The sequence below is a fragment of the Pseudorasbora parva genome, chromosome 3 (genome assembly GCF_024679245.1).
Source record: "Pseudorasbora parva isolate DD20220531a chromosome 3, ASM2467924v1, whole genome shotgun sequence".
Classification (NCBI taxonomy): Eukaryota; Metazoa; Chordata; class Actinopteri; order Cypriniformes; family Gobionidae; genus Pseudorasbora; species Pseudorasbora parva.
In genome coordinates this window covers 12,412,703-12,435,054 of record NC_090174.1, presented here as the reverse complement: position 1 = coordinate 12,435,054, position 22,352 = coordinate 12,412,703, and the positions used below count along the sequence as shown (strand labels likewise).

Sequence of the window (22,352 nt, the reverse complement as noted above, 5' to 3'; positions counted from 1 at the left end):
GGGGCCGTTTGAGGTCGCACGACAGATAGGAGAGCTCGATTATGAAGTGATACGATCCGATAGGAACGGGGCACGTCAAATATACCACCTCAATCTGCTAAAAAAATGGAATGAGGTGGAATCGGTGTTGTTGGCAACGGTGATCGGGGGAGAGGATGATCTCGGGCCAGAGGCGAGCATTAAAGCGCAATCAGTCGCGCTGGCCCCTGGGGGAGACCACCTCTCACCGTTACAACTCGCTGATTTATCGAAGTTGCAAGCGGAGTTCGCTGACGTGTTCTCGCCCCTACCGGGACGTACCGACTTGATTCAGCACCATATCGAGACCGAGCCGGGCGTGGTAGTTCACAGCCGGCCGTATCGCTTGCCTGAACACAAGAAAAAAGTAGTTCAGGACGAATTAGGCGCAATGCTCGACATGGGAGTAATCGAGGAGTCCAACAGTGACTGGGCGAGCCCGATAGTTTTGGTCCCCAAAACGGACGGCTCGGTCAGGTTCTGTGTGGACTACCGCAAGGTGAACGCTGTGTCGAAGTTCGACGCGTATCCAATGCCACGGGTTGACGAATTGCTTGATCGGTTAGGCTCGGCTCGATTTTATTCGACACTGGACTTAACAAAGGGCTATTGGCAGATCCCCTTGTCTCCATTGTCCAAAGAAAAAACAGCTTTCACCACGCCGTTCGGATTACACCAATTTGTCACGCTTCCTTTCGGCTTGTTCGGGGCGCCCGCAACCTTCCAGCGACTCATGGATAGGATTTTGCGTCCCCATGCTGCATATGCTGCTGCGTACCTAGATGACATAGTGATTTATAGTCACGACTGGCAGCGGCATATGCAGCATGTGAGGGCGGTCCTGAGGTCGCTGAGGAGAGCGGGGCTCACGGCCAATCCGAAGAAGTGTGCGATTGGGCGGGTGGAAGTAAGGTATCTGGGCTTCCACTTGGGTCATGGGCAGGTGCGTCCCCAAATTGATAAGACTGCCGCAATTGCAACCTGTCCGAGGCCCAAGACCAAAAAGGAGGTAAGACAGTTCTTGGGGCTGGCGGGATATTATAGACGGTTTATACCAAATTATTCGGACCTCACCAGCCCTTTGACTGATCTTACTAGAAAGGGGCTACCAGATACGGTCCAGTGGACGGAGCCGTGTCAACAGGCTTTTACCCAAGTAAAGGCTGCCCTATGTGGCGGGCCGCTGTTACACTCCCCTGACTTTTCTCTCCCTTTCTTGTTGCAGACTGACGCGTCGGACAGGGGGCTGGGCGCAGTCCTGGCCCAGGAGGTGGAGGGGGGAGAGCGGCCGGTGCTGTACATTAGCCGTAAGCTCTCCAAGAGAGAAGCTAAGTACAGCACCATAGAAAAGGAGTGTTTGGCCATCAGATGGGTCGTTCTCACCCTCCGCTATTACCTCCTGGGGCGGGAGTTCACTCTCTGTTCGGACCACGCTCCTCTCCAATGGCTCCACCGCATGAAGGATACCAACGCGCGGATCACCCGTTGGTATCTGGCTCTTCAGCCGTTTAAGTTCAAGGTGGTCCACAGGCCGGGTGCTCAGATGGCTGTGGCCGATTTCCTCTCCAGAAATGGGGGGGGGGGGGGGCTGCAGGCCGGACGGCTCCCCGGCCTGAGTCGGGCGGTGGGGGTATGTGGCAAGGGGGGCGTGGTTCAGCGAGATCTGCAGCGGGAGAGAGGGCCACGGGACGAGCGGTAAGTGAGTGGGTTGGACGCAGATTAATAACACCTGTCTCTTGTTCTAGTAATGAGCGCGGAGACGGGATAAAACACCAGCGGAACCGGAGACCGGGGAGAGAGAGAGTCGGACTGTTGGTGCGAGACACTGAGTTTACCGGAAGCCGGAAGTGCGTGACCCGGAAGTGATACAGAGACTGAGCGATATATGAGAAAACACACGAAGAAGTGTGCACGTTTGTGTTTGAGTTGAGAATAAAAAGCATCAACAGTCCTGCCGACCCCCGTGTCCTCTTCCTTCCTTACCTGATCGAACTTGTTACAGCTTGATTCTGTAAGACTGAAAAAACTAGTATATTCCGAAATGTCTGAATGAAGAACAAAGACTCTCTGAGAAAATAAGGAAATTAACATCTGAACTGTCCCTCACACACCACTGGAGACGCAAGTCTCACCTCACTATCAGCTAATCTACATCTTTCCCTATTGACTCCCTCTCCCCCAATTCATTCCCTCTCTCATGCTGAGATCACTGAAAATGCATCCAGAATCTCTATATTACAATGTCAATCCACACGATCGAGTATCATATGTGTTTGATATCGTTTGAAATGTCTCAGTGCGACTGGTACAAATATCTCAACTCCACAGAAGTAAACTAGAACATCATGAATGTTTTAAGGGTTTAAAGATATCTTTCCTTGGTGTATGGTGGGTGTGGCTTTCAGCCATTTGGCCTCTCTTCTAATCAGGTCTATAGGACCTGATCAATGCAAATTCCTATTGTTAACTAGTGTTTCCATTTGAAAGAGTTTCAAATGGTTCTGGGTATGTATCTGGTTCTGGGTATTTAAGGAAATGTTGCAAAGAGCTCAGGGCTCGATACTGTACTCAGGTCAGCCCGTAATGCTGGACGTTTTAACCCATGCAGCATTATGTAACCTTGATAAGTCAGGTATACATCTCATTCTTTACTTTAGAGTATTTGATGTGAAGTATACCTTTGAATTGATTATGTAATTGGCGTTATACATTTACCTGATTGTTAATAAATTGTTATACTTTGATTGATTCTGACTTCCTCTGGAATTATTCAGGTTATGAACGGACATAATTACAACAAAGGGTTAAACGGAATAATTAAATGTGTAGTTAAACTATTAAAGAATGACCAAATAACCAATTGGCATTCTAACCCAAATTCTAAATTATCATTAAATGGAGTCAGATAACGAGGAATTGGAATAAAATCCCCTTTTCCCCGCTGAAAAGACGAACGCGCAGCGACCTTCACCCGCCGATCGTTGGCCTCCATTGGGACGATTTGGGCGGCCTTACAATTCCGGAGGTCAGCAACGGTGTTGCTGAAGGAGATAAAACCTGACACCTATGGCGAATCAGGGTCTTATATAGCCTCTTGTATCCTAATGTAAGCCCCTTTTTCGGCAGTCTCTCTGGAGCGCCAATCAGAGTGCTCCTTGCGTTGGGCTATTGCCGTGCAGCTGCACTGCGCTTTACATAGATACCTTTATTAATAAAGTTTTGCTTCATATTCTCGAGAAAATGAATTTTTTCCCATACGCAATACGAGGAACCTCTCGAAAGGGAACCACAGAGTCTCTCATTAAAAACTAGATTGTTAGGGGCTGTTGCAGGATGACCGCACACAATTTTACAAGGTAGTGAATGCCCTTTCAAGGCCCCTTTGTCCATTCCACTGAGTTTATGTGGAGCTGCAAACTAGGGCATGATAATATCAGCCTATCAAGCAAAGGAAGTATCTCGCCTACTACTTGGGGTCTGGATCGGTGTCAATTAATTCCATTTCATCCACACAAGGCTTGACTTCATCTCACTTAAAGCAGTGGTTCAGATATTAGATTTTCATTCTTTTTTTTTCCAGATATCCAGGCTCCATCTTGCTCTCTAGAGCTTGCCCAGTAACTGTCTGATATAGTTACAGTGATCTTCCCATGAGGTGCCATCCATTACTAAATCATTCAAGTATAGCAGACAGAAGTGTTTGTATCTTCCATTATATGGTCATGAGAATTGATGCGACGCTTGCATAGCACAAATGAGTTATTCAAGGTTGGTCCTCTGCTCTTTCCATTGTTGGAGCAAGCTGACATTATGGTCTGTTTGCTCTTGATATATGTCATATGTTAGAGTTTGGTCCCTGCTACTTTGCCACAACCTTGTTGGACATGGACAGTAAGAGTAAGAATTAGTGGTGCACTGTTCAGGAAATCTGAGATGAACGCCACTCTTTCAGCTTGTCTTTTATGCCACACTTTTAAACATTAATGTGTTGTATCAAAGTGTATCACATTAAAATTTCAGACAATTTATATTTTGTGAAATACTAAATGAATAGTAAAGCAGTTATGTTGTTACAAAGACAACAGACATGATGGTTATTGTTACAACTTACTTAAAATAATAAAAAATACTATTGTATGAGATCATACGCAGCAGTGATATGCTCAAAAATAAGACCTACTGTATATCTATTACAAGCTCTAAAACTGCTTTAGTAAGAACTCATTAGTATCTTCTTGAGTTTGCACTTACATATAATTTATAGAGAATAATTGAATGCTTATTTGGTGCACTTTACAGGGGGAGGGCTTCAAGCTCAGGGTTAAAGGGATACTTCACTGCTATAATGTATGGCGGAATAGCACTTCTGAGAGTACTTCGACTCGGCGCAGTAAAAAGTCCCGGCCGAAACATCTTCCCTCACATCTCCCTATTGACAGAAATGAGAGAGTGAGGGGGAGGTGTGAGGAAAGATGTTTCGGCCGGGACTTTTTACTGCGCCGAGCCGAAGTACTCTCAGAAGTGCTATTCCGCCATACATTATAGTTCTCCTTTTTAATCCGATTAGAAACGCGCCACGTTTTATTTTGTCACCATACTTGATCGTTCAACTACTCGTGTAACTGTATTTAAATACAACGGGAAACGTGGAGGTGTTTGGTACTTCTAACTTGATCTCTGTTTGGTTCCATAGTGAATGAACTGGGCTTAGTGGGCTAAGCTAAATGCTATCAGATCATCACTGCCCATCAGAGAGATTAAGTGCACGCACTGAGACGAGAGAGGTATGTATCAACTCGTTTTAGTTAAGGGAATAACAGTTTAATATGAAAAAGCGGTGAAGTAACCCTTTAAGGCCCAGACCCAGAGTACCCCCCATATATGTAAGGGGTTTAGAGTTAAAAAATTCGAAAAGGTATTGTGGTGGGATGCTGATAACTGTCAACAAACAGAGATAAGACTGCTGCGTATATACACATCTATTGTTAATTGGCTGAGTGCTTTCCACCTGTGTCAGTTATCTGAAAGTGCTTCTCCAGAACCTTGCTAAATAAAAACATAATTTGTTTTCCTGTCTTGGCGATCTTTTAACATCTCTGAAGTATCACTTTAACCAGTCTGTCATTTTCAGGACATATTGCAAAACCGAATTTTTAACAGTCTTTGCAGGTTGGGCATTTCAGGTCTTGCATTGGAGATCCAAAGTTTATTTTACAGCTCAAGTGGTTCAAAGGCATTTGGAACTACACAGTATGCAAATAAATTGAATAGCAGTGTTGGTGCAAACTTCCTTAGCATATTCTCATGGGTTTGATGATTGAAATGCTGGACTAGTTCATCAGCCTGGGATTGACATTGCCTGGGGCAAATATATGCTGCAGACAGTTGCTGCAGAAACTTCATTAGTGGAGAGGTGAAATTAGTCCCTTGGTCAGTGAGAACCTGAATTGGAATCCCACTCTATCCAGTGGTTTTCAATGGTGGTCCTAGAGACCCATAGCTCTACACATTTTGTATGTCTCCCTTATTTACACACCTAATTCAGATCACCATCTCATAAGGAGTGAACTCCATGAATTGAACTTAGTGTGTCAGCTAAGAGAGGCATACAAAATATGCAGTGCTTTAGGTCCCCGGGACCAGGATTGAAAACCACTGCTCTAGACTAGAGAACATCTAGACCAAGATCATGAGTGTTGTGGCAGAACAAATCAGAGAAAGCCTTCGGTAACTTGGTGGCAGAGTGACGGATAGCCAGGATAATCTGGTACCCAGAGCTGCTCCTTTTTAATGGGCCCAGATTGTCTAAGTAGACCACATAGAGGAGCTTTACCTGGTTTCTGTCAAACTGTAAGCAATAGACCTGCATATAAATGTACATAGTTGGCCAGTAGTACCATGAGCTGATATGACGATTTGTCTTCTTGAATAGTATTGCCTAAACCCTTGTAGGTACCACAGGAGATTTCTACCTTATATAACTGGGGTATTAAATCCTGCTCCTGGATGCCTTCCTAATAAGTTTATCTCCAACTTGAATTAAATACTCCTGAACCAGTGCATCAACATCTTCAGTGGTACTAAGACATTGGAGTACCACCACTGAGTACCACTGGAGTACGCAGACATGGAGACATTTTTACCTGTATAGGTAAACATTTTGTATCATAGAAGTGTTTCGTCCAGATGGATCCAGCATTTTGGGAACCTGAAACAGCTATTTTTTTAAAACCGGGTCCCAGAGTGGATTAATCTGAAAACGACACCTTTGCGTTTTTGTGTGTACAGCTATTCGTGTATTTTGTGAAACGATTATGTCATCACCCCATGTCTCGACCATAGCCAGACTACACATGCACATGCTCTAAGTCTTCTCTGTGACAGAATTACATCGCCACATACTGGTCTGGAATGTATACTACATCCGATTTCCAGAAATGTGTTTTGAATAGGATTTCAAACCACATATGAATGTAGATTGAAACAGATTTATAAAAAATGTTGGTTGTTCAGACTTGCTAAATCTGATCAGATTTCAATCAGATATGCACAAACATAAACTCTCAAAGTAGTCCAAATAGACACCCCTGCTCTAATTTGACAATTGTATCCAATTGTCAAGAAAATACTTATTATTATACTAATATGATGACAATTTTACCTTCTCTCCACATGGTTTCTACCTGCAGAGTTAAGATTCAACTTTAATCACACACCTGAACCTGAAACACACACCTGAACCTGAAAATCAGGGGTTTGGGATTCAATGAAAGGATCTGTCCCTAGTTAGCACACGGATCAGGGAGTTGGCCATTTTAAGGGCTGTCTCAGTCGCAGAATCCTTCCAGTGCACTGAAACATTCAGTCCCTAAAAAGTACCACGATGCACTGTGAAAACCAGGGCGCATCGATGCACACTACGGAAGTTCTGAAGTACTAAACTTAAATCAGCTGAGTGAGACGTACCAACATTTCACAGACAATTATGTTAAAGCAGTGGTGTTAAACCCTATGCCTGAAGGGCCATCTCCCTGCAGAGTTCAGCCTAGTTCCTACCCTAATCAAACACACCTGAACCAGCCTTCACATACAAATATATTGGAATAGGTTGGAACTAAACCTACTAGTTTCAGGAAACAGGGGTTGGAGCAAAACACTGGGGTCATTCAAAACAAGCAAATTCCTAATATCCCTGAATTTCCATCAGCAGGCAGACAGTCAAAGGCATTATACACCTATTTTTGAGGACCCACTCTTTTTTTCTACTGATGAATTAGAAATCAAGATATTTTATGATTTATTTTTTAGATTGATGTTTAGTTAAAAGTTCCCTTTTTTATTTATTGGACTTTTATCTCAGTTACATTATGTATACAATATAAATATATTTACCTGCTTATAGGGTTAATGTGGTTAGCTACCACCCCTTAAAGCAACATCTAAAATAAGTATCTTTTGTGTGTATGTAAAGTTTTAGATTAAAATACCCAAAGCTCACTTTTTGTGTTAAAATTGTCACTTTTTGAGGGTGAGCAAAAACACAAACCTTTTTTTTGTGTGTCCCTTTAAATGCAAATAAGCTGTTGCTCACAGCCCCCGGTCCAATTACCTCACACAGACACATACTGAAAATGTCAGAAAGTGTTCAGTCTTTTATGTTCAAATGTAGTTTGACAATGATGGAGGAACTCAAGAAGAAGTGACAACAGACTACAACAGGATGTTTCTGAATGGTTAGTTGATGCATTTATGTAGCTGATGAGGAGTTAACTATCTTCAAGTCATTTATTAGCATATTCTGTCATGATAATTGTGTGGGAATTGTTGTAAGATGCCTTATGGGACAAATAATATATACTGCATGAAGATAGAACATGTAAAGGTGCTGGTCATACAATTAGAATATCATCAAAAATTTGATTTATTTTACTAATTCCATTTAAAAAGTGAAACTTGTATATTATATTCATTCATTACACACAGACTGATATATTTAAAGTGTTTATTCCTTTTAATTTTATTTTGATGATTATAACTGACAACTAAGGAAAATACCAAATTCAGTATCTCAGAAAATTTGAATATTGTGAAAATGTTCAAAATTGAAGATACCTGGTGCCACACTCTAATCAGCTAATGAACTCAAAACACCTGGAAAGGCATTTAAATGGTCTCTCAGTCAAGTTCTGTAGGCTACACAATCATGGGGAAGACTGCTGACTTGACAGTTGTCCGAAAGACGACCATTGGCACCTTGCACAAGGAGGGAAAGGCTCAAAGGTCATTGCAAAAGAGGCTGGCTGTTCACAGATCTCTGTGTCCAAGCACATTAACAGAGAGGCGAAGGGAAGGAAGTGTACAAGTAATAGGGATAACCGCACCCTAGAGAGGATTGTGAAACAAAACCCATTCAAAAATGTGGGGGAGATTCACAAAGAGTGGACTGTAGCTGGTGTCAGTGCTTCAAAAACCACTATGCCTATGCCACTATGCACTATGCCACTATATTGGTGGCCTAGCAATGAGGGGGAGAGGATGCTGGTGTTGTCTGTTTGCCGCTTCTCGGCCAAAACTGGTTAACTAAATCTATAAGATTTAGATTTTATTTAATTTTCTTATGACCGTGACTATTTAAACAGTCAGAGCTACAATTGGGACTGTTGCTGATTGCTGGCAGCCACTGAGAGGACGTTGTTCGCCATTCGCCATTTTCCACCACTTCTCTGCTGTCTTGGTTTGAATTGTTGCGGTTGCTTCTGGTTTGAAGGACATTTGATGATGCTCGCTGTGGGCGGCTGCTTTCTCTACTGGGTGTTGGCTGCTCCCTGGTGGTCTCCCTCGGGCTTGAACTGCATGGTGGCTGAGGATGCCGGTTAATTGGCGGTGTTTGCACCGGGCTAGCTACATCAGCATCCAGCATGATGTTGAGATGTTCCGCTTCTCGGCTGCTGAGTCTCGGCTGCGTCGCTGTTCCGTCTTGCATTGTGTCCGTGGAACGGCTTGGACTTCTGTGCCGACCCTGGTGTGTACCCTTTTTTAACATTTTTTTGTTGTTCTTCATTGGCCAGCAAACTCACCTGAACTTAACTCCATAGAAAATATATGCTCCATGCCATGAATTACTCCATGCCTGAATTACTCCGCATTGCTGGAGTAATTCAGGCAAAAGTAGCTCCAACTAAGGATTGGGTGCTGTACATTGTCATACTTTTCATGTACATACTTTTCAGTTGGCCAAGATTTCTAAAAATCCTTTCTTTGTATTAGTCTGAAATATATCAGTCTGTGTGTAATGATTGTATATAATATACAAGTTTCACTTTTTGAATGGAATTAGTGAAATAAATAAACTTTTTGATGATATTCTAATTACATGTCCCTGTATATTTTAGTTTAATTATGGTTATAACTTATGTTGTTTGTCTTGCTTTTATGAAATGGTATTACATTTGTTATGTACTGTATTCCAATAAATCTGAAAAGATAGATGCGACAGCTTAACAAAAATTCAAATATATGCCTAATTGTAATAAAAAAACAACAACATAATTATCGGGTTTTGAAATATTGCTCCTTTCAATACATAACTGAATATTCTGTAGCATATTTTGCCATCAATTCTGCTGACGATATCTTTGCTGTATCACTAGGCTATATATTTATGTTTAAGTATAGCTCTTCCCTGTACGTCAACAAGCGGCAGCGCCGCGTCAGACACGCTTCTGGTTTGCAAAGGCATAGAAAACGCCACGCAGCCGCCACATGGCTGAAACGCAACAGAAACGCCATGCTCACGCCACGCTTGCAGTTTGTTGCCGGCCTAACTTTGCAAATGTTGTTTATGCTCAAACAGCAACATTACAGACAGATAAATCATAATCAAGGACCCCTTAAACTTTAATTAAAATTTAAGTTAGCTCTCAGTAGTTTTTTTTAGTTTGGAAATGCATAAACTCACCTTTCATTTTTATGTTGTATAATTAAGTCATTTGTGTGATGCAGTTATTTTAATTATATCAGGTCCAGTATTTCTCACATTCTAGGAAAGACTCCATCCCATGTCCATTTTGAAGTGCTGTTCAGGTCAAAACCCAATGTTTGTAAGGTCCTTTTTAAAAAAAAGTCTTTGTCAGAGTCTCTCCAAGGGATGTTGTTGTGTTTCTCGGGGAAATGTCAAACTTCATCAGCACTGTTTATTTTAGATTGTTGTTGGTTCAGAAGCATTTCTTGTCCATGAATTTGGCCAGAGCAATTTATTTCTCTTCAGTCTCACTTTCTTAATCTAAAACACATTTGATTAAGTTTTGTGGCACTTTTTTTCTGTGACGTTAACATGATATAGTGATTAAACTTGGATAGAAAAGATATACAGTCTTTAAATATGTCATTTAAAGCAGGCAAACTAAATAATTTGCTAAACTAAAATAATTGCTGATTTAAAAAAAAAATATGTTTGAAATGTACTTCTATTTCCTTGCCCTGTGTGTGTGTGTGTGTGTGTGTGTGTGTGTGTGTGTGTGTGTGTGTGTGTGTGTGTGTATATTCACTCTCAATCAATCAACACATTTTTTTGTAAAACCTGACCACATACAGCACTTGTATATTCTTTACTGTAAAGTGTGTCTCAGAGAATTTCAGATAATCATGCAGTAATATTTAACAATTTTAAGCTCTTTTTGCAGAAATTTTAAAGCTTTTGTTCTCTGATATATTATGAAATAATAAATTAAAACGGTGAAGGTTTGGTTAAAGTTGGACTTTTTCTTTAAATATATATCACACTTAAAAACTATGTAATAATCAGGAAGAAAATAAGAGGGAATTCACAGATAAGACCAAAGGGCCAATAAGGATGCAGAATCAACACTCTGCCTCAATTTTATGTGATCAGACAGATTGTGACTGTGAGCATAAATCAGATTAGGCAGGTCCTGTTTCTCCCCCTCTCTGTACTCTCATTAGATGCTAAAGCATTCATGTCATCTTTAAGGGACATTCTTTACACTTGACAGAGTGCCTATCTGAAAATCCTCAGGCCACATAACACTGCTATCAAGCAAAATGGCTAACAGCAGATTTACTTATCACCTAAGGGCACATGACTTGAAACGTAATATACAGTAGCCCACTGATAGTACTGTTTATATGTCCAGCTGTATGTTGTCTTAGTGCCCAGTTCAATACTATTTTAAAATGTCTCCCGACCTTTAAACTATCAAAATGGTAGCCTTCCTTTTAGAGAAAACTTGTGCAATTATTTGTGGTAAATATGTCTGTGGTGTTACTATGAAAGACAGTAACACCAGAAATATTTACCACAAACAATTTTCAAAAGCAGTTGTGTTGCTATTTAGTTTTCAAAAATCAAAACGTGTTTAACTTCCATTATAGATTATTGTAAACATAGCGAATATCAGTATTTTAAATAACAAGCAAATCTCTGCCTGTCTTTCGCTGCTCCAATTAAAGAATGAGCCTAATTTATGCTTTTTTTTCTATTTAGGGCCATTATTTAATCAAAATATGTGGTTTAACTGCAGTATGATTAGTGAATAAAAACAGGGGTTTGTGCAAAAGTAGCACAGCTATTTAGTGAATTCATCCATGAATGTTAATCATATATATTTGGGTGTTGGTGTTGAAAGAGAAAAATGAATGCACATTGTTCACATTATGTTAGATGGAGAGGCAGCAGCCTAAAAGCAAAGTGGGATTCTAATCTCTGTCCGTGGGAGTGTTCTTTCTGTTCTTGGTGTTAATTTGGTGTGATCCCCATCCCATCGGCATTTATTGTGCTTTGATCCAGAAAGCCGAGCAGTTCAACAACTCCCCCCTCTCTTTCATACACATTCCCTCTTTTTTTTCTCTCTCTGTACTGCTGTGAGGGCATCAGGTGGTGTCAGAACTCATCAGGCTGAAGGCATCACCAGTCCCAAGTGCAGTTCATCTGTCACATCTACAGGAGACACACATCATCCTAACAATGGAAGTGGTAGAGAGATTTAGAGACGGGGAGTGAAAGCTTGTACAGGGTTCTAACCTGTGCACTACTAACAGACAATGATTTGTCTACCCTGATTCAAAAGTGATTTGGAAGTGACTGAAGTGTTGCAAGATGCTTTCAATAGTTTACTGCTTTAATCCAGTTACTACAATAAACTACTACATTTTCATGACACATTCTTTAAATGTAAATGAACTTGGCTAATAATCTACAGCTTTGAAGACAAGGAGACACGGATGGCAGACAAATGTTTTCCTTGAAAGGGAATTTAAATGTACAGTTTCTGTACTGCTTTAGCAATAACATAGCCATCAATTTTGGCTTGAAATATTACAAAGGATTTCATCAGCGGAGACAAAGCTGCATCAATGTCTGGTATCTAGGTTATTTGAGGGAATGTAAAAGATTCCACTAGGAAAAATCTGTAATTTGAGACCATAGTACTTATACAAAGCAAACTTGGCATTCACCTAAATCTGTCATTCTCTCTAGTGCATCAAATGAACACGCAGGAACACATTTTAGACATTTTCTTGTTGAATCATTAGTGTAAACCGACGTTTGACACTCTTCTTGTATCATCATAATTTTCATCAGTATTGCAGGAGAACCGAAGTAAAGCATATGCTGTCGTTGCATACGGTCTAGCCAGAAAAGTTCAAATATTTCATTGCACCAAGGCTCAAATTGTATCTAAAATTATCATCAGAACTCCAAAGAACTTCGATACTACCCTCTATTGGAAATTAATTACACATGCATTGTGGTCACATTTCTGACTATAGCTGCATATGTGGTTACAGTGAACTAATCACAACAGGTTTTAGACCCCCTTTTTGTAACTCTGTACACTAACCACTTCTGATTCAGAATTTTTTTATGTTAATGCCCGTTGTAAATACAGTTTCATTCTATTCTCAGTTTATAAAGTTTTCCAACATCCATCTTAAGCGAGCATGTTTGATAGCATAATACATGTAACTTTTATCATTTAAAGGTGTCATGAACTGGCTTTGTTTATTTTTTTTATACTGTTGTCTGAGATCCACTTATGTTTGTGTGGTTTTTACATTCAAAAACATTATGACTAAGTAATAAGCTATTTTCTACAGTGTTTTTGAGGCTGTCTTCTGAACGCTGGGTTTTGATGGGCGAATCGCACTGTAGACTTGGAAGTAAATGCCCACAGCTTGGATTGGATAACATTTGCATATTTAATGAGCTTCAGCTCCACTGTCAGTTCACATGAGGGAGGGATTGTTTCTCATTCATTCAAACGGACTGATTCTTTTGACCACAGGGCTCATAAAGTAGCCTGACAAGCCAGACCCACATCAAGATGTTTGGTCTGGAAACTCACCATAGACAATCTCAATCCGAGAGGTGGGATAAACAGTTGTCTTTCAAACTCCCTCTGCACGCGATAGGATAGCGCTACAATCAACCAGAGCAACAGAGGTGAAGCAGAGCTTTTTGAGAGATTAAACATTCACCATATCCGGTCGGCTAAACTCCGAACACATCTTCCCTTTTTAAGAATGACTTCAGTGCCGTTCTTTGTTCTTTTCTCAGAGAAAAGCTTAACTCCAAGTCTTCCAGAATCGCAGTCAAAGCTGATTCGAAAGACCGCCGCCGTTCGCCAGTTTCTGTGTTTACTAGAAGCAGGCAAACGCAACTCGGCCGTCGTCATTATGGCCCCGCCCGCCAACTCTATACACGATGTGATTAGCCCGTCCAGATTGTGAGGAATACAGCTCAGAAGGGAATTGAGAGTTCCTAGACGACACTTGCGGGCAGATTAAATTTGCTGCCGCTAGGGTGCGTCTAGATTTCTAGGCTAAGTCTTCACCTCACAGCCGGTGGAGATAATAGGGTTAGACTCAGGCAGAAATTATGTTCATGGATGCAGTTATTAACATTACTGTAGTATGAAGCAGAGCAGGACAGAGTGTTGTGGAGCTGAGCAAGGCCGTTGGAGCTACTGAAGTGCAACACATGGCTCGCAAGCAGGGGGACCTTTTCTATGAAGGGGTCACAGTCGCTGGCGCCATTTCCAGTCATGAGTATGAGGTAACGCAGCTCTGTTTATCATATCCATTTTACATTTAAGTACATTTAAGTATGTTTAAAATAATGTTATGACGTTACTCTGTGCGTTCGCTCAGCGCCTGTTGTGACACTTGTTGCACACGGCTAAGAGTAAAGTGTTTCTGCTAAATAAAACCAGAAACCAAGGGTAACGCAGATATGATGCAATTGACAGTCAACTCCCTCACACGTCCTAATTCATTGGTAAAAAATTGCAATTTTCTCACTATTTACCAATATTTGGAAACATGGAATTTTGTTAGTACCCAATTTAACAAAATATACAACACTCGCATAGTGTTTTTTTGATATTTTACAGAATTCTTTTTAACATAGTGCAGCTTTAATGCATAACTTACCATTCATTCTAAAATAGCACATCCAATAATAATAAAAGCTTATAATGACACCCATCATTTCTAAAGGGAGATGTCATGCTTTTCGGTTTAGAAGACCTTTAGAAAAAAATGTTTATTGCGTCTGAAGGATTTGGCAATACTTAGTATCATTAGTGGGTTACCAAGATCTTAACTTTAGAATGAATAAATAGGAGGCTAAAGGCTGCAACCTCTATTGTCAGTTGCTAGAGCGTCTCTAGAGGTCAGAGGAGTGAGGTTTACTCATACAGCCGTAACTAGCTGTGTTCCGTTACACTCACCCCTCTAATGTAACCCTTTCTGTTTCAGCCGCCTGCTCCAAGCGGGACTCAAACCAGGGTCCCACGGCATGAGAGTGGGTCGCTCTAACAAGGAGACTAAAGGCTGCAACCCCTAGCGTCAGTCGCTATAGCATCTCTTGAAGTCAGAGGAGTGAGGTTTACTCGCGCAGGAACTACTAGCTGTCCTCCGTTACATAAGCATATACACTCACTTAAAGGATTATTAGGAACACCATACTAATACTGTGTTTGACCCCTTTTGCCTTCAGAACTGCCTTAATTCTATGTGGCATTGATTCAACAAGGTGCTGAAAGCATTTTTTTTTAGAAATGTTGCCCATATTGATAGGATAGCATCTTGCAGTTGATGGAGATTTGTGGGATGCACATCCAGGGCACAATGCTCCCATTCCACCACAGAAACGATGATCAGGTAGGTCGTGGCATTTAAACGATGCCTAGCACTAATTGGCACTAAGGGGCCTAAAGTGTGCCAAGAAAACATTCCCCATACCATAAAATCACCACCACAAGCCTCAAAAGTAGTAACAAGGCATGATGGATCTATTTTCTCATTCTGTTTACGCCAAATTCTGACTCTACCATCTGAATGTCTCAACAGAAATCGAGACTGATCAGACCAGGAACATTTTTTCCAGTCTTCAACTGTCCAATTTTGGTGAGCGCATGCAAATTGTGGTGAGTGGTACCCGGTGGGGTCTTCTGCTTTTGTAGCCCATCCACCTCAAGGTTGTGCGTGTTGTGGCTTCACAAATGCTTTGCTGCATAACTTGATTGTAACAAGTGGTTATTTCAGTCAAAGATGCTCTTCTATCAGCTTGAATCAGTCGGCCCATTCTCCTCTGACTATTAGTATCAACAAGGCATTTTCACCCACAGGACTCCCACATACTGGATGTTTTTCCCTTTTTTACACCATTCTTTGTAAACGCTAGAAATGGTTGTGCGTGAAAATCCCAGGAACTGGGTAGATTGTGAAATACTCAGACCGGCCGTCTGTCACCAACAACCATGCCACGCTCACAATCATAATTCATATTAATAAAAGTTACGCCCATCCTTCTGACATCTGATCAGGCAGTTTCATTTCAGATGAACAGTAATAACAGTGGCTACACTCCTACAACAGGTTTATGAAAGTGAAGCCAGAATGTAAATTCCAACATATGAATAACAAACAGACGCAGAGACTAAAACTGCATTATCAGTTCCATGTTATTATAGCAATTCTCTAAAAAAAAAACAAATTTTGTAATTGGGACAATGAAACAAAACCTTGACACTGTGGTAAACTTTTAATGTAAAGGGTAGCTCCTTTAAAAAAAGGATTTCTCAATATTAAGTGGTCTCTTAATTTTCTCCAGAGCTGTATATCACAAAATCTGTATATCACTCTGTATCGTTGGCATTAATTCATTATAATTATTTCCCTTTTGAGCCCTTTTTTCCCTTCCTTTCTGAAGGGCACAATGGAGGTACATTATCTACAGGATCTGGACAGAATATAAAATGTGATAGGACTAGAAACAGAAAACAGAAGTGACCTCTGGTGCTGGTTATTGAATGGACCTGACCTCTGGCTGAGAGTCTAGGACAGACGTGGGCACCAGCTCATTGTCTGTGGCAGCCTTTGCTGTAGACTTGGGGTCTGTGTTAACCAAGGACATCGGCTGATGGGAGCTGATACATTCTACCTCAACCTCTTCCTGTTGGAATGGCAGGAGGTAGAGATTTGGCTGACATGAACAGGAGATGTGTTGTATGCCTTTGGGTGAAACATATCTGTGGAGAGTTGCCTCAGCTGGATTCAGTCTATAGGTCTGGTCATCTGTAACTTTAAATTTGTATTGACAACAAGAGCCAGGTTGCTGAACCCAGTCGTAGATATTTGTTCAGACAAACAAAAAACTAAAGAACAACAATAACTGAAAAGATGGAAAGTATAGGCTGAAATAATTCACAAGCAGTCAAATCACTTCTCTTAGGAATGCAGAAAGCAAAAACACGAAGAACAGAGGGTGTGTTTACATGCACGTTCTTAAGCCAATTATGCCTAATAAGTCAACAATGAACATGGTCATGCAAACGTGGAAACCCGTTCCCTTTCAGTCTGTCACGTTCGAAGTATGTTGGACGTACCGACGAATTGGGATCTCTTCTATGAACCTATCAGCTTCGAGATATATAAAACGGGCCAATGAACATTGGCATGCATGCTTTGCACATCGCGCCCGCCCTGCGGCGCGGGTATAATGTGGAAGCGATCGCCACGCACTGTTATTCACTTCGGAGCCGAACGGTGTTGATGAAGCATTCGATTGAGACATCAGCAAGAGAAAGAAAGAAAGCGTGTGCTGGGGAGAACGCTCTTGTGTTGGCCAGATGGCACAAAAACAGCGCGACCGCAAGCTCACTAAGAGACTGCTGTTTTTACAGAAAACTGAGCATGGTTGGTGGCTGACAGTTGGTTGGGTGGGCGTGTTTTTCTCTGGTGAGAGCAGATACAGGCTGCAGTACACGCAATTTTCCTTATGTGGCGGGGCGGTAATTGGTAAAGATTCACACTAGTGTACAACTAGAACAAAGCAGACTACGCCACCCCGTTTCTATGAACGGGGAAATTTAGACCCAAAAATAAAGCACACAGGTTAGTTTCCACTAAGCACAAGAGACGGGGGTATAAATACAAAACACTTTTATTTCACAATAATAATAGTTAAAACTGTAGAAAAACGATTGACCAGACAAATGAAATCAAGAAAATCAAACACTTTTCAGGCTGAGGCTTACCAGTAGGGTGGCTAGCTGCACAGTGAGTATCTTAGGGCACACCACTCGCCCAAGTATGCTCCACACAAAACACTCACACCACACACACACACACACACTCTAAGTGAGGGAGATGCAATGGTCACGGCAAAAACACTCTGTGAGAGAAACACCACCACCACAGGGTCAAACAGCTAGCTTCCCTCACTGGAGGCCTACAGCTCCTGAAATAAACAAAAAAACAAACAATTGATCAACACACAGAATTCACAATTTGTATTGGATCAAGCTCAAACCATAGATGATGAATATGGACAAGTCACTGGCCACAATGGTTCAAACGAAGATGGAACCGGTTACGTTTAAACCAAAAGCTCATGAACCTAATCACAATGACAAATCTTGAGAAAAGAACAAAAGCAAAACTGAAAATATAGAAGAAGCAAAAACAATCGGAGTTCAAATCAAAAAATTAATCAAGAAGAAAACATTAACGACATTAACAAATACTCAAATCAGTACATCATAAATGTTCTTCCAAGGCGTCCCTAGGAAGAACACAGGCCAAGAGGAAAATAAAAAAGAACAAATCAACACGCTGCGGATGGCGATTACCAGTGGAGCTAATGTGCTCTATTAACGGCACATCTCTCGTTAAGTGACGGCTAGAACTGGCCACCGTTCTCAAGCCACCAGCATCAGCGCGAAGCAACAAAACAAACAAAAAAACAGAAATCAAATGCCAATGGTCACAAAAATACTACAAATATAGCAGCAGAACAAACAATGCAGTCTTCAATGTTGTATAAGGAGTAACCTATTCGCCCTGCAGTCCACAGTGACGAGATGTTGAGCGTGTTGTATAAGGAGTAATTTATTTGCCCTGCAGTCCACAGTGACGAGATGTTGAGCGTGTTGTATAAGGAGTAATTTATTTGCCCCTGCAGTCCAGTGACAAAATGCTCACGAGAAATTGCCCCCACCAGAAGTAGATTGCTAAACACACAGGTTCAGTTTACTCGCGGTTTTTATCCCAAAACTCAACGAACGGCAAATATGCGGGTGTTCCATCAGCGCATACACAGACTGGAGTGAAAGACAGCCCGTACCCAACAGCAACGTCGCGCCAATCCTAAACACAACCTGGCTCCCGCAAAGCTGCGTGCACACAGCCACAAATGACAATGATTGTATCATGCCCATTCAGGTGCGTAAACTACGTCTTAAATACACATGGAGTGACAGCCAATAGGCTCTCACACCAGTCATTCAGGCGATAGTCGCGTTAAAAGGGGCGGTACCCAGACTGCCCCACTACAATCTACCCCTGGTTCTTGCATCGTCGCCCCGACGGTGGAACTGCACGACTCCCTCACGTCAACTGGGAATATGACATGAACTGCAACCTCAGCCCAACATGACTCACAAAGACTGGACACTCATTCAGTATACGACCTCCTCATGCCACCTGGGAATATGACATGGACTACCTCTGTCTAACATGACTCATGAAAGACTGGTCACTCATTCAATACACACCTTCATCATGCCACCTGGGAATAAGACATGGAATACCTCTGTCTAAAATGACTCATGAAAGACTGGTCATTCATTCAATACACACCTTCCTCATGCCAACTGGGAATATGACATGAACTACCTCTGTCTAACATGACTCATGAAAGACTGGTCATTCATTCAATACACACCTTCCTCATGCCAACTGGGAATATGACATGGACTACCTCTGTCTAACATGACTCATGAAAGACTGGTCATTCATTCAATACACACCTTCCTCATGCCAACTGGGAATATGACATGAACTACCTCTGTCTAACATGACTCATGAAAGACTGGTCACTCATTCAATACACGCCCTCCTCATGCCAACTGGGAATATGACATGAACTACCTCTGTCTAACATGACTCATGAAAGACTGGTCACTCATTCAATACACGCCCTCCTCATGCCAACTGGGAATATGACATGGACTACATCTGTCTAACATGACTCATGAAAGACTGGACACTCGAACCCCACCAATTAAAACAACAAGGTGTGGGCACGATGACATTAAGTGCGACATATTTAAAACGTTTGAGCCAGTTACCTCCCCACCCGTGCTATGGCCCTGAAGCACGGTGGGTGCTAGTTTTCCGACGTTGCTGATGGGCCAGGCCGCCTACCTCCAGCTCTTGACGGGATAGAGGGTGAGAAAAGCTGAGGGCGAGAAGGGACACGTTCCTCGTCACAGTCTCTGGCAAAGTGCCCAGGCTTTTGACACCTTCTACAAATAACTGGTCCCTGCCGGGAAGATTGACCCTGAAACGAGGGAGCCTGTAAACGGGCAAAGCTTTGTGTGAGTTTAGTCAACTGTGCTTGCTGGCTTTTGAGCATATCCCTCAATTCAGCCATCTCAGAATTCCCAGGTGACCCACTCACCCCAACAAATGGATCCCCTTGTACTCTATATTGAAGCCCATGAACTGATGGAACAGAATGACTCCTGGGCCTTGTGGTTCCTGGCATGCCCTCCTGCTCCCATCTAATGGCTTCACTACGTACCTCCAACAAAGTTAACGTAGGTTGACGACGTATCAACTGCTTTAATTCACGACGCAGGGCGCTATCAAAAACATGTTCAACGAATTGGTCCCGCAGTAAAACATGTGAATTTGGCATACCATGAGGTGATCGTTGTTTCACTTGCTCAAGGAGACCCATCAGAACGAGGGAGAACTCCAACAGGCTCTCACCCTCCTGTTGCTTCCTCGAGAAAAAGGCCATCTGCAAAGACACATATGACTGCGAACAACCATACAGTTCCCGCAATGCCGAAATAATTTTGTCTGGGTCTTTACGCTCCACCTCTGGGCGGTACTTAATCTCTTCCCTGGCTTCCCCTTCTAAGTGGTCAAATAGATAAAACGCTTTGTCAGTATCAGAAAGGTGGCGGGCACGCATACAAGCCTGGGCCTCCTCAACCCACTCTTCAATACTGAGGCCGACCCTCCCATTAAACTTTGGACACTTTCGATCTCGTGGTACAAAAACAAATCGTTCTGGTCTAGTGACATCTACATTACTGGGTTGAGCTAGAACAGAAGGCCCAGGGGCAGGGGCAGATATGTCACTGGGACCTGGGGGCACAAGAGTACGCTCCTGACGCAACCTCTCATTGTCTGCTCTTAACTGAGCAATCATCTCTCTTAACTCTTGTAACTCCTCTTCCATACTTGAACGATAGAGGCACTTACCGATGAAAGTACGCCCACAATAAGGGCTAGGTTATTACAAGACGTGCACTGCTGTCCTGCTGCCACTGCACACCAAGGAAAAACCAATCCTGCAAACTTGAACAAAAAAAAGAAAAACAAAAAAAACAACTATATATACACCCACGTCTCTGTCAAAAGTGGAACCCTGCCGACAGCGCCAAAGTGTGGCGGGGCGGTAATTGGTAAAGATTCACACTAGTGTACAACTAGAACAAAGCAGACTACGCCACCCCGTTTCTATGAACGGGGAAATTTAGACCCAAAAATAAAGCACACAGGTTAGTTTCCACTAAGCACAAGAGACGGGGGTATAAATACAAAACACTTTTATTTCACAATAATAATAGTTAAAACTGTAGAAAAACGATTGACCAGACAAATGAAATCAAGAAAATCAAACACTTTTCAGGCTGAGGCTTACCAGTAGGGTGGCTAGCTGCACAGTGAGTATCTTAGGGCACACCACTCGCCCAAGTATGCTCCACACAAAACACTCACACCACACACACACACACACACTCTAAGTGAGGGAGATGCAATGGTCACGGCAAAAACACTCTGTGAGAGAAACACCACCACCACAGGGTCAAACAGCTAGCTTCCCTCACTGGAGGCCTACAGCTCCTGAAATAAACAAAAAAACAAACAATTGATCAACACACAGAATTCACAATTTGTATTGGATCAAGCTCAAACCATAGATGATGAATATGGACAAGTCACTGGCCACAATGGTTCAAACGAAGATGGAACCGGTTACGTTTAAACCAAAAGCTCATGAACCTAATCACAATGACAAATCTTGAGAAAAGAACAAAAGCAAAACTGAAAATATAGAAGAAGCAAAAACAATCGGAGTTCAAATCAAAAAATTAATCAAGAAGAAAACATTAACGACATTAACAAATACTCAAATCAGTACATCATAAATGTTCTTCCAAGGCGTCCCTAGGAAGAACACAGGCCAAGAGGAAAATAAAAAAGAACAAATCAACACGCTGCGGATGGCGATTACCAGTGGAGCTAATGTGCTCTATTAACGGCACATCTCTCGTTAAGTGACGGCTAGAACTGGCCACCGTTCTCAAGCCACCAGCATCAGCGCGAAGCAACAAAACAAACAAAAAAACAGAAATCAAATGCCAATGGTCACAAAAATACTACAAATATAGCAGCAGAACAAACAATGCAGTCTTCAATGTTGTATAAGGAGTAACCTATTCGCCCTGCAGTCCACAGTGACGAGATGTTGAGCGTGTTGTATAAGGAGTAATTTATTTGCCCTGCAGTCCACAGTGACGAGATGTTGAGCGTGTTGTATAAGGAGTAATTTATTTGCCCCTGCAGTCCAGTGACAAAATGCTCACGAGAAATTGCCCCCACCAGAAGTAGATTGCTAAACACACAGGTTCAGTTTACTCGCGGTTTTTATCCCAAAACTCAACGAACGGCAAATATGCGGGTGTTCCATCAGCGCATACACAGACTGGAGTGAAAGACAGCCCGTACCC

At 42.0% G+C, this 22,352-nt stretch overlaps 1 protein-coding gene across 1 annotated transcript; it reads right to left on the bottom strand.

The window, feature by feature from the left end:
• Positions 1–19,525: 19,525 nt before the first annotated feature.
• On the bottom strand, positions 19,526–22,119 carry LOC137071756 (uncharacterized). The gene is made up of 2 exons (XM_067439954.1): positions 20,006–22,119; positions 19,526–19,900 (listed from the first exon to the last, which is right to left on the bottom strand). Exons 1-2 carry the CDS (start codon positions 20,795–20,797, stop codon positions 19,712–19,714), a joined length of 981 nt encoding a protein of 326 aa, XP_067296055.1. The 5' UTR covers positions 20,798–22,119; the 3' UTR covers positions 19,526–19,711.
• Positions 22,120–22,352: the final 233 nt, after the last annotated feature.